This window comes from Eubalaena glacialis, unplaced genomic scaffold, assembly GCF_028564815.1.
Source record: "Eubalaena glacialis isolate mEubGla1 unplaced genomic scaffold, mEubGla1.1.hap2.+ XY H_1, whole genome shotgun sequence".
In the NCBI taxonomy this organism is placed as follows: Eukaryota; Metazoa; Chordata; class Mammalia; order Artiodactyla; family Balaenidae; genus Eubalaena; species Eubalaena glacialis.
The window spans coordinates 4,648,716-4,667,775 of NW_026871150.1; the positions used below are offsets into that span (position 1 = coordinate 4,648,716).

The following is a 19,060-nucleotide window of genomic DNA, read 5'->3' on the forward strand; positions in this document are numbered from 1 at the left end:
TAAGAGTTTTTATAGTGTCTCGCCTTACATTTAGGTCTTTAACCCATTTTGAGTCTATTTTTGTGTATGGTGTTAGGGAGTGTTCTGCTTTCATTCTTTTACATGTAGCTGTCCAGTTTTCCCAGCACCATTTATTGAAGAGGCTGTCTTTTCTCCACTGTATATTCTTGCCTCCTTTATCAAGAATAAGGTGACCATATGTGAGTGGGTTTATCTCTGGGCTTTTTACCCTGTTCCATTGATCTATATTTCTGTTTTTGTGCCAGTCCCATACTGTCTTGATGACTGTTCTTGCTTTGCTTTAAATAACAGCATAGTAGAAAACTCTATAGTGTCCATATGGAATAACTTACCAGTGGAGTAATAATCTCCTAAAATTCAAAATACCATTTATACCTTGATTAATTCTCTTGGCATTCTTATCCTATTTTACTTTACTCCTGAGAGTCCCCAAACTCTTAGAAAATTGGCAATTCAGAGTAAGATTAAAATATGCAGCTCCTTTATAGAGGAAATGTAAGACCACAATGTAAAAATCTCAATTATCTGATATTTTTCTTCTATTAGCATTAGGCTTCCTGGAAAGAGATAATTTAACAGCGATAGTCACCCATACCGGTGAATATTAGAATTTGGTACAGGTATTTACTATCCATTTCATTGATTTACACCTCTCTAATATTTATATGGCAGTTTGTGGTTTTCAAAGCACTGTCATACTTATTATCTCTGAGTTACCAACTCTGATTAACTGGGTCCAGTTCACGTGATTACTGATGAAAAGAGGGCCCAGCCTAGTCTTGAGACTTGGTGGTGTTCTTTTGACATATATTGGGTGTGTTCAGCATGAACACCTCGTGATGAATCATAATTTAGGGTATGCCAGAAATGAAGTCATATTCTTAAGCTAAGGAAAGGAAGAAAATCCAGTAGCTTAAAGTTACTTTTGAATAAGTAGGAAAATACTTTTTTTGAGATTAACTAATTCAGATTTGGTAATTGACTTTTTTCCCCCTCACTAAATAAGTGGAGGTAATTTTCTATTTAATACTGGACTATTGAAGGTAAGACTGTTAGATGTATTTAGGATTATGAAACTGAGCAGTAACTGTCAAGAGTAATAAATGTTATTCACTAATATTCCAAACTCGCCTATTTATGGCAATCCCACGTTTTCTCTTTGTTTATTTTTAATCTCCTTGTTATGATACTTCTATAGCTGGTCATTTTTATGATCTCTTAAACTTTGTGTTTAGGTTCATGAGAAAAAATAAAGTTATCTTTGGGTAGAGGACTTGGTGGCTTCCCCCTACTCTGATTTATTACTTGTTTTTCTGCTAATTGCCATTTTACTTTTCGTATTTTCCCTTCTTTCATTCTGGACAACTGTAACTTTTCATTTTAATTAATTAGTGATGTTTTCCTATTACACTGCTCCCACAACGCCCTCCTCCAACCTAAATATAGGTTGCTCTAGAGTTTGCAATATACATTTTCACTCTTTTCTTTTTCCTCAGCTTTTTCAATGCCAAAAATTGTATATATTTAAGGTGTACAACATGATGCTTTAATCTATGTATGCATTGTGAAATGGTTACCACAGTCACGCTAATTAACACATTCATCAACCTTAAATAGTTACTTTTTTCGTGTGTGTGGTGAGAACACTTTTTAAAAATTGTAGTATAATTGACATATAACATTTTATTAGTTTCTGGTGTACAACATAACAACTCAATATTTGTATATATTGCAAAATCATCACCACAGTAAATCTATTGATCATCCATCAATATACATAGTTATAAATTTTTTTTCTTGTGATGAGAACTTTTAAGATTTATTCTCTTAGCAACTTTGACATATGCAGCACATATTTATAGTCACCATGCTGTACATCACATCCCCAGGACTTACTGTTTTGTAACTGGAAATGTGTACCTTCTGGTCACCTTCACCCATGTCGCCCACCTCTGACTCCCCACTTCTGGCAGGCTACCGGTCTTTTCTATCTATGAGCTTGGTCTTTTTGTTTTTGTTTTAGATTCCATATATAAGTGCAATCATAATGACATTTATCTACTCTGTCTGACTTATCTCACTTAGCATGTTCTCAAGGTCCATCCATATTGTGGCCAATGAAAAGACTTTCCCCCTTTTTTATGGCTGAGTAATATTCCTGTGTGTGTATACATACATACATACGTACATACCACATTTTCTTATCTATTCATCCACTGATGGACACTTAGGTTGTTGAGAACACTTTTTAAGATGTATTCTCTTAGCAAATTTCAAGTATGCAACACAACATTGTTAACTAGAGTCAATATCCTATACGTTAGCTCCCCAGGACTTATTCATCTTATAACTGAAAGTTTGTACACTTTGACCAACATCTTCCCATTTCCCCCACCCCCAGCCCCTGGCAACCACCCTTCTACCCTCTGCTTTTATGAGTTCACCTTTTTCAGATTCCACATTATAAGCAAGATCTTACATGTTTTTAATATGTGGCATTTCCTTCTCATTCTTCCTTGGAGTGTCCATTTTTCTGCTTACATTGCCCCTCTACTCTTGGGTGTTGTCTCCTTCTCCCCTTAGCGCCTTTAACTATTTTTTAAAAATATTTATTTTATTTATTTATTTATTTTTTTGTCTGCATTGGGTCTTAGTTGTGGCATGCAGGATCTTCATTGTGATGCGTGGGCTCTCTAGTTGTGGCGCACGGGTTCCAGAGCGCATGGGCTCTGTCGTTTGTGGGATGCAGTCTCTCTAGTTGAGGCGTGGAGGCTCCGTAGTGGCGGCACGCGGGCTTAGTTGCCCTGCGGCATGTGGGATCTTAGCTCTCTGACCAGGGATCAAACCCGTGTCCCCCGCACTGGAAGGCGGATTCTTAACCGCTGGACCACCAGGGAAGTCCTGTGCCTTTAGCTATTTATCATAGTTACTTTAAATTCCCTGTCTGGTAATTCCAACATCTGTGTCAAATATATGAGTCTTATTTTTTACTAGCAGGGGCTAGAGTGGGAGAAATGCCCTTTCCCCAGGTAGGACAAAGCTCTGTTAAAATTTTTACTCCTGAGGGTCTGTCTTTGGATAGAGTACACTTTGGGCATATTTCACAATTGTTACTCTTCCCCTCCTGCAGCCAGAACCACAAGGGGATTTTTGTTGGCTCTTCACTGTGAGACCCTGGTGTGGTTCCTGGATTAAAGCCCATGAAAGTATGGGCCCCCCTAAAACCGCCGGCCCTGGGACTTTCCTCACTCTTTTGCTTGTACGTCCACACTCAGCCCCCAGCAGTTCCTTCAAATTACCACTGAAGTGTTTCTGCTCACAGCTTCTGCTCCAGGTGAGCAGATCTCAGCTTCAGCTCTGTGGGTTTGCCAGTGTCTCTTGATGCTGGAGGGGTAATTTTTCCTGTGACCTCAGTTCTCTGATAGGTCCTAGAAAAGTCATTGATTTTCTGTTTTTCAACTTTTTCTTGTAAAAATAGTAGTGATGACTTCTGAGTTTTTTACATGTTGGAACTGAAGTTCCAGTAGCTTCCCGTATAGAACAGGCCTACTCATTCCTGTTTTATGAAGGTATTTGTATGAATTTTGCTGTTTAGAATAAAATCTAAAATAATAATATAATAAAAACAATTTATTAATTATATTTGGGAGTCAGCTTTAGTTTTATTCTTTAACACATAACTGTTTATGGAATCAATAAGTTAACCTATGCCCAGGAATTTGAAAGTAGATCACAGAGATCTTAATTAACTATATACTTGTCTTATACAGCTTTTTCAGTTCTGCTAGATGTTGAATGAATTTGACTATTTTATCATGTCTGTTTCTAAACTTAATTTGTATTGGAAATTGCCTTATTGAAAATAAAAAACCCTTTGACTTTAAAAAAATGTCTTAAAATAAATGAGAGCATATTTCCTAATGTAAGATTGAGATAAGAGTCTAGTAATAAAATGTAAGACCCAGAATAATTGTTAAATATCATATTTCAGATTTTATCCCATTCTAGTAGATAAGTGCTTCCCTAGCATTATTACATTTTAAAAGCAGGGCAGTGAAGTAAGTCAGACAGAGGAAGACAAATACTGTATGATCTCACTTATATGTGGAATGTAAAAACCAAAAACCAACCAAAAACTGAACTCATAGATACAGAGACCAGATTGGTAGTTGTCAGAAATGGAGGGCTCTGTGTGTGTGTGTGTGTGTGTGTGTGTGTGTGTGTGTGTGTTTGTATAATGGGTGGAGGTGGTCAAAAGGTACAAACTTCCAGTTATAAAAAAAAAAATGTAACTGTGTAGTGATATTTTGTCTATGTAATATTTAAGCAGAGAAGAACCTTATAAATTGAAGACTAGCTGTTAGATGTTTGATAATCCCCTGTTGAAATTGGAGTATAGGTGGCTTTTGGGGACATGGTTTGCCCACTGCCACTGTATGTACATCTGATAGAATTTGGACATTTTCTTTGTAGGCACACGAGGCAGCATTGGAAGCCAGAGCCAGTCCAGAGATGAGTGATCGAATACAGCAATTGGAGAGAGAGATTGCCAGGTACAAAGATGACTCTAGCAAGGCCCGGGCAGAAGTTGACCTCCTCTTGGAAATCTTGAAGGAGGTGGAAAATGAGAAGAATGACAAAGATAAGAAGATTGCTGAGTTGGAAAGGTAAGGAAAGGGAAGCTGAAGAGGCACTCTCTATGTTAGCGAGGTTGAAGGATGGTTTTAAAACTATGTACTTTTTGGGACATATTTTTCCAATATATCTGCCTCTCTGAATTTACTTTATTACCTACTTTTTATTCTAAGTCAGTGTAACTTCACTGTTGCAGTCTCTGAATGGCAACACAGAGTGGGGATAGATTGGGAAGCTATGGACTTCAGCATCATTGATTGGAAAGAGAAAGTATTCATTGATTAAGAAGTTAAAGTTTTCTACTGGCTAATCAAGAGAGTGCAGATAGCCACTTGCTCTCTCATTATTTATCTGTTTAAGGAACAAATGAACCTCAAGTTCAAGGAGTTAAAATTTTTAATTGGTTTAGACCTTTTATGTTGAGCCGTTGCTCTTTTGGGCTGTGAATTTTTAGACTCTGTATTGTGGAGAAGCAAGCTATTACATTGGTACATAGGTCAAATTTAGAAGGAGGGACATTTTGAGGACAATTTAGGAGACTTGGATGTGATTTTTTATTGAGCTCTGACTTTGACTTCTTCAAAATGAGCTTTGTTTAAACAGAACCAGCCAGATAGCTCTCTTGGAATTTTCTTTGCCTTTTTTTCTTGTTAGGGTATTTTGTACTCAAGATAAAGCGTATGCCTCTTGGCCTCTTCCTTTACACCATGTATTTAACATAAATTCACAAGTGCATAGAAATAGTTCTTCCAGTAGAACTGCATTAATCACTGTATTCTGAAGAGTCAGAGAGACTGGCAGTGACAGAATGAAGTCATTAATCCGTGTGACTCCTTTGAGCCTGATTCTTAGAAGTATTTTATTTTCATGCTCTTGAATGTTGGGAAGCAGTAGACTACTTTCATAAGTTGTTTACTAAGTTTTAAATTTTTAGGATATTGGTAGACTTGATATTTTCCCCTAGAAGTAATTTTTTCCTCTTGTTCTGTACCCATAGAATTTTGATTTTCCAAAAACGAAAAGGATAAAGTCCAACCCTCACAATTCTTCTTCACTAAGTTGAAAGTGTGAATAAATGAGCTGATCACCTACTCATTTGTTTCCTCTTATTTTGATATTAACTCTATTCATGTTTTCTGGTCTGGTTCTGGATAAGGTGGGTGGATAAAGTTATTTAAGTCAGAATTAACAAATTATCAGGGTCTCAAGATTAGATTATGTATGTTTTTTGTACGTCTTCCCTGTTGGCACTGCATCTTTACCCCCAGCACACGTGCACGTGCACACACACACACACACTCTCTCGTTACATACTTACATAAGTACATGCCTTTCTTTGCTTTTGTGTCACCCTGAAATCAACAGCAGTACTTCATAGATTTAATTTATTTTTATTTTTTTAATTTTTTTTTGAAATTCGACTTTTATTCAAATCTTAATTTCATAGATTTTAAAATACGATACTTCTGATGGATTAGCGACTTCCCACTAAATGTATTTCAGTATTTCAGAAAAGAAATTTCTTGATAAAGTTTTATTTTTCAGTTTGATTTTTTTGTATTAGAACTCTGCATTGAAATTATTGCTTGCTATTCCAGATACCTTGCTTGAAAAATGTTTCAATTCATTTTTGGACCCAGTACTGATTTTGGGAGATGGACGTGATTTGAACGAGAGTAAGAAATAGAATTAGATCTATATTTGATATCCAAAGCACACCAGATAGCTTTTATTAGCCACTATATTTCTCACATTTTGGGAAAGAGTTGTAAATGATCTGTTCTTTCCACAGAATATTACTTATAAATTTGAAAAAGTACTATAGAATTTTGTCCTCTGGTCATGTAACATTGTAATCTTATTTTAAGATTCGACACACAGTTTCCTGGCTACCAAGAAAAGAAACAGTTTTAAAAACTCAATTGCTACTGGCTTTGTAATTTGTTATTGAGCAGCATAGTTTAAGATGGGAATAAAAGATGATTGGAATTATTTTATGCCTTTTCTTCCCAGAGTTTTAGTACTGAGCTGCGTGTGCGTGGCTGCTGTGTTTCTTGCTAACCATTTGCTTCTTATGTTGCTATTCCACTATTTCCTGGGTGTGGGTGTCTGGCTCCCTGTCATTTATCATCTGAGTTTCTTCACCTTTCTTTTGGCTTGTCTTATCCTGGTCCTATTCCATTGGGGTTTTGGTCTCTGTGTCTGTCTGTTCATATCCCTCTTGGCCATGCTGTTTCTCAGAAAGCCAGCCTCCCGCACTTTGTACTTTCCACGCCACATTTCTGTCCCTGCACCGTCGGGGGGGTTTGTTTGGGACTTCCTGGGAAAGTGAGTGTTAAGTAAGGGTACAGTTCTGTACTAGAGGAGTTGCCGCTGCCACTCTTGCTGCTGCTGGGGCTTGCTGGGGCTTTTGCTTGATCAGAATTAAAGACCAGCCGGTTATATATCCAGTTGAACAGTACCTCTTAGGTCCATTGCTTGTGGATAAAGTATGTGTTCTCTCTGGTAAGATTCTGATATTGTTGGATATAATTGTCTTATTCTTGGTTTCTAGCCCATCTTTTATGTGGTGGTTCTTTTGCTGGAGTGCCCTTTAAGTAGTAGCCTCTCAGGCCATCGATGCAGCTGTAGTGCCACACCCTAACTCAGGAAGTAGCATGCATTTTTACTGGGTGTTCAGCAACCTTCTAAGTGCAAAAATGACAGCAGAATGTTATCATTGGGCTAAAGAAAATTCTTATTATTCTTTTAAAATTTCCTAGTACTTATGTAAGATTCTCCAATATTAATAGGTTTAGATTAAATCATGAAGAATTCCCAGACTTATTCTTTGTGGTCTTGAGAAAAACAAATAGTCCCTTACACTGCTCTTACAGAACAATAGTAGTTCCTGTCAGATGATTTAGTGTTGTACCAGTGTCTTGAGCTACTGCAATTTTAAACCGAGGATTATGTAGGCCTACCCATACATCTGCAAATACAAAATATTTTTCCCAATTAAATCTAAGAAGTACTATTTCTAAATTAATATTCTGTACTATGGTGTGTATCAGTTGGAGTTCAACCAGAGAGGCAGAACCAGTAGGAGAGATACATACATATATTTATATATATATGATACATATATATCAGTTTTATTACAAGGAATTGTCTTGCATGATTGTCAGCAGCTGGCTAAGCAAGTCTGAAATGTGTATGGGAAAGCTGTCAGGAGGAGATCACCCGCAGGATAGAACTCCCATGGGCATGGGCCAGAACTGTGGTCCGCAGGCAACATTTCTTTTCTTTCCTTGGGAAACCTGCTTTTAGGGCCTTCCAAAGAATTGAGATATGCCCACTTCGATTATCTGGGATAGTACTCTCCTTTACTTAAATGGATTATAGGCTTTACTTATATCTGCAAAATACCTTCATAGCAACATGTAGATTAGTGTTGGATTAAGTTAACTGGGTGCTGTAGCCTACCCAGGTTGACACTTCAAGAAAGTCATCACCTGGTGGTTCTGGATAGTCTCCACAGATGATTTTAAGGGAGAAAATAATAGTAAAAACAAACCTAAAGATTGACATGTTATATAAGTAGATTGATTTAGATTAGCATGAGGAACCCAAAATGTAAATTGAATATTTCTCTTCTAAAGTGAGCATATTATGGTTTCTATTTAGATGCATGATGAATAGCCTTTTCTTTGGCATAATGTTTAAAATGTTTAGTAATGTAGGCTGATGAAATTCTGATAGTAGTATCTTTTCAGACTCCTGAAAGAATTGCTTGTTGTCTGCTCTTTCACTCATGTCCCTTTAGCTAAATACCCATGCCATGGCAGTATACTGGGAGCATTATCCCCCGTGCATAATTTTGCTTCTGTATTTGCTTTATTACATTTTTTTTTCTGATACAGAAGCACTAATGAATCTGCAGAGTTTGGTGTTTGCACTAGAAATCCTCAATTTACTCTAATGTGAGGTTTATTTAAATTACATTCAGCATCCCACTTAGAAACTTTTATGTTTGGAGAATGACACCCATCTTCTGATTTTTCACATAATTTAGGTATCAAGGATTGCCTTTGGTTTGTGAAAGTTAGGAATTTTCAGTGATGTAAAGAATAATAGAATATTATTGTGTAACTTAAATAATTTATAAGAAATTTGGATTTACTATATTTCCTGATTTGTGGGAATATAAAAACTGGAATTTTAATGGATGTAGATTTCGTTTGGGGTTGTGTTTTGAAATTTATAAGAGGGATTAAAAGATGAGAAGAAAGGACATGTTTTCTTAGACATGTTTAATCTTTGAAAACCCTAAAGTTCTTTTTATTCCTTATTCCTTTTAGCTGGTTACTCTCCCTTTAAATATGCATCTCTAAAAACACTACTGTTAGTAAGATTTGTAGTTATCAAGCTCTTGAGAATAATAGCCAATCTGTGAGTTTAGTTTTTCTCTCCGTAACTCACTCTCCTCTTTGCCACAAAGTGTACCCTTTCCTTCTTCATTAATGAATGAATGAATTTTTCTACTTATGAAGGCTCTGATTTGCTGGTCACTGTTCTGGGCTCTGGGGACACAACAGGGAACAAAGCAAACAAAATCTCTGCCTTCAAGGAGTTTATCATCTAGCCTCAGAAGACGAAAGCTCCAGCAAGGAGCGGACTTTTCCTCTGTAGGCGATGCTGGCAGAGGCGTTCTTCCACAGCTTGCCGGTAACTAGAAATTTCAGTGAGGAGGTTTCCATTTGCGGTCTGGTTGAGCTCTCCTGGGAAGTAATACTTAACATACAATTAATGTGTGCCCCAGGATACAGAATTATTATAGAAAAGGGGCTTCTTGTTGAACTTCAGACTCTTAAGTCTGGTCTTCTAATTTTTGTGACCAGTATTAAATGATAATGGCTTGAGAGGTTGTTTGGATACAAGGCTAGCAGGTTGTTTTGGATCCTAGGCTCCTAATTTTAGGTCCTAGAACTGTAGCGTAGATGGAGATGTAAAATGGAGAGGGAAAGCCGGGATAGTGTGCTGCTACTGGTACTATTCTGACAAAGGCAAGAGAACCAGGAATCAGTGTTGTTATTTACACACACACACACACACACACACACACACACACACATATATGTATAGGTACATAAGCACATTTTGGGGCCAGTCTCGTAAGTAGATTTATATTAGGTTTTTATTAGGAGGAAACTTAGTTTTTCTGCTTTGTGATGGTTGCTTTCATTTTCTTTGCTAACTGTCTTTTCCAGACCTCATCTAGAACTATTAGTTCTAGGCTTTTACATCATGATTAAACTTAAATTTTGTGGACTAGCAAGAAAACTTAACCTGTGTTTATAATGTTTCCAAGGGAACTACATTCTGGTTTATAAACAACTGGCTCTATTAAAAAACTGGTATATGATGTATTCATAAGATTTGGAGCTGCTTGATTTTTGTTTTTAAAGCAAGGGTGTTCCCAGTTCGCTCAGAATTCAGGCTCAAGGTAGTTAGCCCCTGAATTAACTGTCTAAATTGCTAAAGCAGTAACTGTTAACCTCATTTTGGTAAGTGAGAGGAATCTATACTTCTGTAGTTCAAGATCAACATAATGAACTGAGCTTGAACACAAAGAATGGGGTCGTTTTGCCATCATGCCGGGAGTGAGATTTAGTCTGTGGTGTTATTTATACGCGTGCATGTGTAAGAGAAAGTACTTCTCTGGTGGTATTTGGAGAATTTAGGGAAGATAGTTGCTAGGCTTAAATCCTCATGGCTCGAGGATATGACCTTTTAAGTTTTTTTATTTGCTTTTAAAGCTTACTAGTACCTGAAATTTTATGTAATGAAAATGGAGTTATTTTTATTTTTTATAAATCTTTCAAAATGTGTTGGCAAACTTAGAGTTTACAAGATATTTCCAACTTTTGATCTGATATTAGTAGATTTAACTCTGTTTTCTTTAAAACTGGGCTTTAGAATTAGGAGATGAATGCTTTTTTGTTATCTGCTTTTTCTGAGTATTTTCTCTTTGACTAAAATTTTCTTTCCCCTTATTCATTTGTGGGAATTTGACCCCTTTTAATTGTTATCTTTTTTGGGGGAAAAAAAACTTTACTGACCTTTCTTAGGTAGTAATTTCTCTTTCCTTTTTTTTTTTTTCTTTTTTTGGTGCTTTTGTTATAGTATCTATCACATTCTGTCCCAGGACTGTACATTGTTGTGGGCCCAATAAATACATACGTTAAAACATAGAGACACAGCTCCTTTCTCATTTTACTGTCTAATCATCCCACATTTCTTCACTTTTATCTTTCCATCCCCCGCACATTCAGACCGTTCATCAAACAGATGGAGATTTAATAGTCCCTTATACCCTTGTTTGTTATATTGAATATATTTTTATATTTGTTTTTCTATATGTTTGTAATATGTTTGCCATTGCCCATATACTTTTCTTTCTGTAAAAATATAAGTAAACGCATATGCATTAAATATTCTTATTTAATATAATTCAGTAGGATTACTTTTCTATCTGCAGGTTAAACAGAAGTATAGATAACCTCTCTCCTCTTCTGTCACAGTGAAATACCAATTCTCACTTGTATTTTTACATTTTAACATCACTGAAACTGGGATACGTGAATAAATAATGGCGTGATTTAATTGGTATATATTTTTTTATTTCTTGGTAATACATAAAGTAATGGTGCATCTTCTTCCTTTGGTGAATTGATATTGAAGATGTGCACAAAGAGAGTGAATAAAATTATTTCAGTGACTGGGGGTGGAAGGAAGTATTTCCAAATTAACGTTATCTTCTCATGTATTCCATTTTAAATGTGTGTAACCAGATGAATATGTTTACTATTATCATTAGATATTTGACTGTTTTAACTGCATCCTGAAAGTTTATTTGCTTAGGTTGACCTAAATTTTTTTTTGACATTTTCATTTGGAAAGTGGGTTTTATGTTTGTGATTTTATATTGGTATCACAGTATATTCAGGCATCTATGGCACAGTATAACCTGAGAATATAAACCTACATATTTAATCTTCATATTTGTAAATATTTTTTCTGTAAAGAAATCCCGAATTGATCATTCAGCTTAATGTCTTCAGAAATCTCCCATAGGGAAATTAATATTAAACTGTATATAGATTTGGTGTAAACTAGTATACAGTTCATGAGGAAAATGGTTCCTTAAAGCATTTCCTTACTTTTAAATTTATAGTCATGTATCTTTGATCCACGAAGGACAGTGTTGGTGAATGTGGTCTTGACGTAGCTGGAATAGAGGAGAAATGAGTGTGGTGATTGTGTGTGCTTTCTTGAGGGAGAATGGGTTATGTTTAAAAAAATGAAAAGAAAAAGGGAAAACGAGATGCTGCGAGTGTTGTAACGGAAGGCGACTGGTTCTTTATCAGATCCTGCTGGCTTCAGCTTGCTTTCTGGGGGGGCCGCTTGTTTCTTCCTTCTTCCTCCTAGATGAATTTCACTGATTTCATTTAAAAGAAGAATAAATCACACCGCTTTACATAGTCAGTTCTATTAGGCCATCTTCCTAAAGTTTCTTGTGGGCACAGCACCTTATAATTTATTACAGTCTTGATAGAAATTTTGCTGGTTACCTCAAGTTTTTACTTTACACTGGAAACATTAGAATTATATATAGTTATTCTATATGCAGATTTTTTTTCTCCTAAATTTATTTCCCAAGAGCTAAAGTTTGATGCCGAAGTGAAATGTGACTCCTGAACTGTAAGATAGTTAAAAAGATCCTTAAGGTTGCTCACTCTCGACAGGAATAAGCTTAATTTTTCTTTTTTCAGGGATTTTCTCGTGTCTCACATAAAACTTTGCATCTATATGAGATTTCAGTAAGTGTCATCATTGATCTAAAATTATTCTAACGTAATGTGTCATAACCAACAAAAATAAAAAAGATCATTGGGAACAGTCATTTAGATAAATGATTGGCCTCTCTTTGACTTTGAACATTGTCTGCATTCTACACTGTTTTCCAAATGCCAAAGATCCATGGATTTTTGTAGATCCCTTCAGGAGTCTGTAAGCATCATAGGACATATAAAGTACGTCCAGGAGGTGTGTCAGCAGACCTACATTCCTCTCACGGATCCACCACGTGTTCGCTGTGTGGTTGTGAGGAGTTTTGTTTGTCATTTTGTTTCTCTGTTTTTCATCTATTTATCTTATGTGATGGCAATCATAAATCTTGTTATCCTTGCCTTTCATTATTCTGACAATGAGTTTTAAAAAACTCTCGTTTTAGTACTGAAATATTAGAAAACATTAAAGTGCAAGTTGAAATGGTGCTTGCATTCAAGAAATAAACTTCTTGTTTTAGATTCTTAAAGTAAAATTTAGATCCTGAAGGTGAGCTGGATGGCACTGGCTGTTAGAAGTCTTAAGTATTTGGAGGATAATATCGATACTACTGTCAATGAAATTGATAAATTTTTAAAAAGGGAAAACTGCCTGTTGTTATGAAAAGCAATAATGAACCTCAGGGGCTTCGTGCTAGGGTAGGAATATGAAGCATGGCTACTTTGCATCTCTTTCTGCTGAGCAGTATTGGAAATGAATTGATGTTTATAGAGCCATATATTCTTCATTATTGCTTTTAGATTGCGCCTTTGGGGGTGGATTTGATAGATTTGGAATGAGAAATAATGGGTGTAATTAGGAAAACATTATTTTCACATTTGAGAAAATTATTTCAAAATTTTCCAAATGAATTAGAGTTCTGTTTTCTACAGAATAACTGAAGCTGTCAGTGTTTTTCTGCTTCTGCTCCTGGATAACTTGGGTCTAAGAAATGGACTGGGGTGGGTAAAGGAGTTGTCAGTTCTAAGATGGGTGTGTATAGAACTAAGCTGACTGACGTTGTAGGATCACAGTTAGCTACTTAAACGAGAAGGGGAGCACCTAGCCTTCTTTTCTTTTCCTTTGTGTTTAAGAAACTACTTTTTTTCCTGCCCTAGGAAATGGTAAATTTTAGACAAAATTTGTTCCTTTAGAAACTTACATTAAGGCACAGTGGTGTAATCTAATATGAAAATACACTTGTTGAAAATCTGAAATTACTAATTTTTGTTGCCAGTGCAGAATCTGTGTGACTCCTTTCCCTTCTCTAATCCTGTGCTTTATATTTTGTCTATGTCTGTGAATAATATTATTTCTGAATATCGCCCTCACTAATTTTTTTCTAACTTTCTCTTTCACACTTTCTTCCTGGATTTGTTGTTTCCTTCAGTCTCACCTCAAGGTCAGTATGCTTGTCCTAAAACAAAGATATGTAACAGAACATTGTATACTAACGTTGTCTTGAATTCCTATAAGCAACTGAAATGATGGAACTTATCCCAGGAATGAGATGTCTAGAAATTCAGTTATGAGTGCAGAAAATGTCATGAATCTTAGATTTATCGGAAGAGTGGATTCACGGTTCTGTGCTTCAAAAGATAGTGAGAGTGGTCAGAAAGCGAGAATCAGACTGACCAGGTTTGGACTGAGAGAGAAACGAAGATGAAAGGAAGCCACTAGAGGAATGAGGAGGTGAAAAATATTGCTTTAATTTTATTCTATTTTCATCCAGAGACATTCTGGCTGTTATAGGGAAGATTAACCAAGATGGCGGAGTAGAAGGACGTGCTCTCACTCCCTCTTCGAGAGCACCAGAATCACAACTGGCTGCTGGACAGTCATCGACAGGAAGACACTGGAACTCACCAAAAAAGATACCCCACATCCAAAGACAAAGGAGAAGCCACAATGAGACGGTAGGAGGGGCGCAATCACAATAAAATCAAATCCCATAACTGCTGGGTGGGTGACTCACAGACTGGTGAACACTTATACCACAGAAGTCCACCCACTGGAGTGGAGGTTCTGAGCCCCACGTCAGGCTTCCCAACCTGAGGGTCCGGCAACGGGAGGAGGAATTCATAGAGAATCAGACTTTGAAGCCTAGTGGGAATTGATTGCAGGACTTCGACAGGACTGGGGGAAACAGAGACCCCACTCTTGGAGGGCGCACACAAAATAGTGTGTGCATCAAGACCCAGGGGAAGGAGCAGTGACCCTGGGGGAGACTGAACCAGACATAACTGCTGGTGTTGGGGGGTCTCCTGCAGAGGCGGGGGCTGGCTCTGTTTCACTGTGGGGACAAGGACACTGGCAGCGGAGGTTCTGGGAAGTACTCCTTGGCGTGAGCCCTCCCAGAGTCTGCCATTAGCCCCACCAAAGAGCCCAGGTAGGCTCCAGTGTTGGGTTGCCTCAGGCAAAACAACCAACAGGGAGGGAACCCAGCCCCACCCATCAACAGTCAAGTGGATTAAAGTTTTACTGAGCTCTGACCACCACAGCAACAGTCAGCTCTACCCACCATCAGAGCCTCCCATCAAGCCTCTTAGATAGCCTCAACCACCAGAGGGCAGACAGCAGAAGCAAGAAAAACTACAATCCTGCAGCCTGTGGAACAGAAACCACATTTACAGAAAGATAGACAAGATGAAAAGGCAGAGGGCTATATACCAGATGAAGGAACAAGAAAAAACCCCAGAAAAACAACTAAATGAAGTGGAGATAGGCAACCTTCCAGAAAAAGAATTCAGAATAATGACAGTGAAGATGATCCAGGACCTCGGAATAAGAATGGAGGCAAAGATCGAGAAGATGCAAGAAATGATTAACAAAGACCTAGAAGAATTAAAGAACAAACAAACAGAGATGACCAATACAGTAACTGAAATGAAAACTACACTAGAAGGAATCAATAGCAGAATAACGGAGGCAGAAGAACGGATAAGTGACCTGGAAGACAGAATGGTGGAATTCACTGCTGCGGAACAGACTAAAGAAAAAAGAATGAAAAGAAATGAAGACAGCCTAAGAGACCTCTGGGACAACATTAAACGCAACAACATTCGCATTATAAGGGTCCCAGAAGGAGAAGAGAGAGAGAAAGGACCAGAGAAAATATTTGAAGAGATTATAGTCGAAAAAATATTTTTTATCATGTTAAAAAGAAATGCTTTATAACTAACGTTTTGAACTTTGATGAGTAATGAATATTTAATCTTTATCAGATGCCACCTTGGCTTGCAAAGATTAATTATGCTTATCATGTTAATAAACACAGTGTATTTTCTTTTGTTTGTGAAGAGTAAAGCTTGGTTTAAACTAGAAGTTTCGTTTTTGCCTTTTGTTTTTCAGTGACTGCCAGTTATGGTGTTAAGTTCATTGGTGACCTCACTCTTTCTGGTTACAGTTTGTCACAAAGCAGTGGTATTACTTTTTCATTTAACTTTCTTTATTCTGGAGAATAATATACGTTTTAAAAAGTACATAAAGCACACACACACACTCACATGCACAGTGTGAATAATACATGTAAAGTGATTGTCTCAGGGAATTGGAATACTGCTGGCATCCCAGAAATCATTTATATATTCCTTCCCAATCATCATTTCTTCCCTTCCTTCATTATCGTGACTTTTATTCTTCTTTGCTTTTCTTTACAACCTGTGTGTATATTTTTAAAAAGTATAGATTCGTTTTGCATATTTTTGCTTTACATAAATAGTGATCATATTTATTCTTTTGTGGCTTCTTTTGTTCAACATCATGTGTGAGGCTTATCCTTGACGGTTGTGCGTAGCACTTGCACATTTGTTGTCCTTGCTCTTCTGTGTGTTTTTTCTTTAATTCAAAATTCCATGTTTTATTTTGAAAGTGTTCTGAAAAGGTATCTTCATTTTGTTCTAATTTTCCATTTTTTAAAATACTTCAGGTGGAAATAAAAGTATTTCTTTTTGGCATAAAGTGAGTTTCGAGATAAGTTGTTACTTTGTTCTTGGCTCAACACATTAAAAGTGTCCTGAAGAGATTAAACAGATTCCTTACACATGAAATGAAAATGCTGCCTGAGAATAGAGGGAATCGCAGGATCTCACAGGCTCTCAACACTGCTGCTGTTTAGCATGGCCTTAGTTGTGAAGGCACTCGACTGCATCCTGTTTGTACTTTTGTGTTTTGAACAGTTATTACTATGATCTACATTAACTAGTCTCAAACTTTTTGGTTTTAGAAGCCCTTTTGTGCTCTTAATAATTTGTAAAGTCCCCAGAGCGATTTTTTTATGTAGGTTGTAATTCTCATATACATATGCAGGCACTTACTGCCCCAGCTCTCCAATGTCTAGATGTATCTGAAGACACATCTCCAACAGTATTAAGATACATATACAGCTGACACTTGAACAACACAGTTTTGAACTCGAGGACCCACTTATACACGGACAGTTTTCCGCAGTAAATACTACAGTACCACACGGTCTGTGGTTTGAAGGCATGGATGCAGAGGAACCTCATATGCGGAGGGCTGACTGTAATTATACTCAGATTAAGCCCTGTGTTGTTCACAGGTCATGTACACAAGGTTATTTGCAGTATTGTACTAATTGCAAAGTATTGCAGACAACCTAATTGCTTATAGATAGGGGAGTGCTTGAATCCACTGTGGTGCATCCACATTGGAGACTGGCAGCTCCAAAAAGGAATGAGGGAGATCTCTAACGAACTGATGTGGAGTGATTTCCAGGACATCTTGTCAAGCCGGGGCGGGGGGTGAGGGGTACACAAAAGACTGTCTATAGTATGCTGCTCATTATGAGAGAACACACATATATCTGATCTTTTTGCCAAAGAAAACAGGAACAATAATCTGGAAACGAAAGAGACCAGTTATCTAAGGGAGTGGTTGGGAGGGGATTAGTAGAAAGAAGGGGGAAGGGGATGGGGGTGGTAGGTTTGAGCAGAAAGTGACACTTCTCTTTACCCTTCTCAAAAACTAAACAAAACCAGTCAAGGTGTGGGGTTGGGGGAACCCCAGAAGGAGTACAAACCCTAACAGATGAACCAGTTTTATAAATAAGTACCATAACTGCCCTCAAAGGGGTGGGGAAGAAGGGAACGGACCTAAGGAGCTTTGGAAGCCATTTTCTTGAATACTGTGAAGCTAAAGACAGAAGAACTGTACATAAATGTTGTAATAATAAAGAAATATATTGTAGATAATGAAGGCTGAGTGTTTTCATTATTCAAGAAAGAATAATGAAAAAGAACCTGGGGTGCTAGACTGGAATCAGAACTGCTAGTAAGAACTCATGGTGTTCAACTTATATGCAGACAGGGAGGTATAGAGATGCTGATGTGTGTCTGCAAAATGCATAACCTCATTCCCATCGTGAGAAAATACCAGACAAATCCAAATTCTGGGACTTTTTACAAAATAACTGAGCAGTATATTTAAACATGTCAAGAATTTTGAAAGACAGGGAAAGACAGACTGAGCACTGTTTTAGATGGATTGGAGGACACTTAGAAGGAATGTCAACTAAATGAAATGTGGGATCCTGGGTTAAATCCTGGAACAGATAAAGGACATTAGGGGAAAACTGATGAAATTAGAATAAGATCTTTAGTTTGGTTAATAGTATTGTGCCAATGTGAATTTCCTAGTTTTGATCATTGTGCTGTGGTTATGTAAGCTCTTTACAGGAGGCTAGGTGAGGGGTGTATGGGAACTCTGTACTATTTTTGCGACTTTTCTGTATGTCTGTAAATAGTTCAGAATTAAAATTTTATTAAAAATAGTCATTGACTCTATATTTCCTCAGCACTTATAATCACCCACTTCACTTTCCCATCTCCTTTAAACAAGTGAGTTATGAATTTCAGAAACATCTTACCACCAAATGTAATGATACAGGATAGATATTGGATAGATATCTTGGGCTTTTTTCATATACCATCTCTAAATTTGCAGTGCAGATATTATTGTGTTCTCCATATTGTTTGACATCCTAAAGCCATCATTTAATTTAGAATTCAGTTTAGCAAGCTGACTATTCCAAAGATTTGACCCAAATCTCAAAGCCATGATGATATCGATAATAGGCTGATATTATTAGAGTTGATATGTCTTGACAAGTCTCTATCCCTCCAAGATATCAGGTTTAATTTTGCTCATTTTCTTTAGCCATACTTGATGTCTTGCATTTATTCAATATAAATTTATTGAATGCTCTCTAAGTGTAGAACTCTGTTGCTAAACTTTGGTTATGCAGTTACGAGAAGACATGTTCCCTGCCCTCTGGAGCATATTGTCTCATGGAGGAGAATATAATGATAAAACTAAGTGGACAAGTAAGTAGAAATTATGGTAAGTGCTGTAAGGAAATAAACCGGGCGTGTGAAAGATAGTGGGGGAGGGAAAGATGGTGGGCATCAAATTTAGGTAGAGCCATCAGAGATGTCCCTTCTGAGGGTATGACATGAAGATGAGGTCTTAAAAAGCAAAGCAGAGGAAGCAGTGTTTAAAGTGGAGGGAATCCCTA

At 37.1% G+C, this 19,060-nt stretch overlaps 1 protein-coding gene across 1 annotated transcript in view; it reads left to right on the top strand.

Moving 5' to 3' along the window:
* LOC133082956 (ELKS/Rab6-interacting/CAST family member 1-like) overlaps window positions 1–14,353 on the top strand; it is a gene marked incomplete at its 3' end in the record, with an annotated part of 87,552 nt that extends 73,199 nt beyond the window's left edge. The window contains 2 exon segments of the mRNA XM_061179626.1: window positions 4,495–4,688; window positions 14,258–14,353. Coding sequence (XP_061035609.1) covers window positions 4,495–4,688; window positions 14,258–14,353 — 290 coding nt within the window.
* Window positions 14,354–19,060: the final 4,707 nt, after the last annotated feature.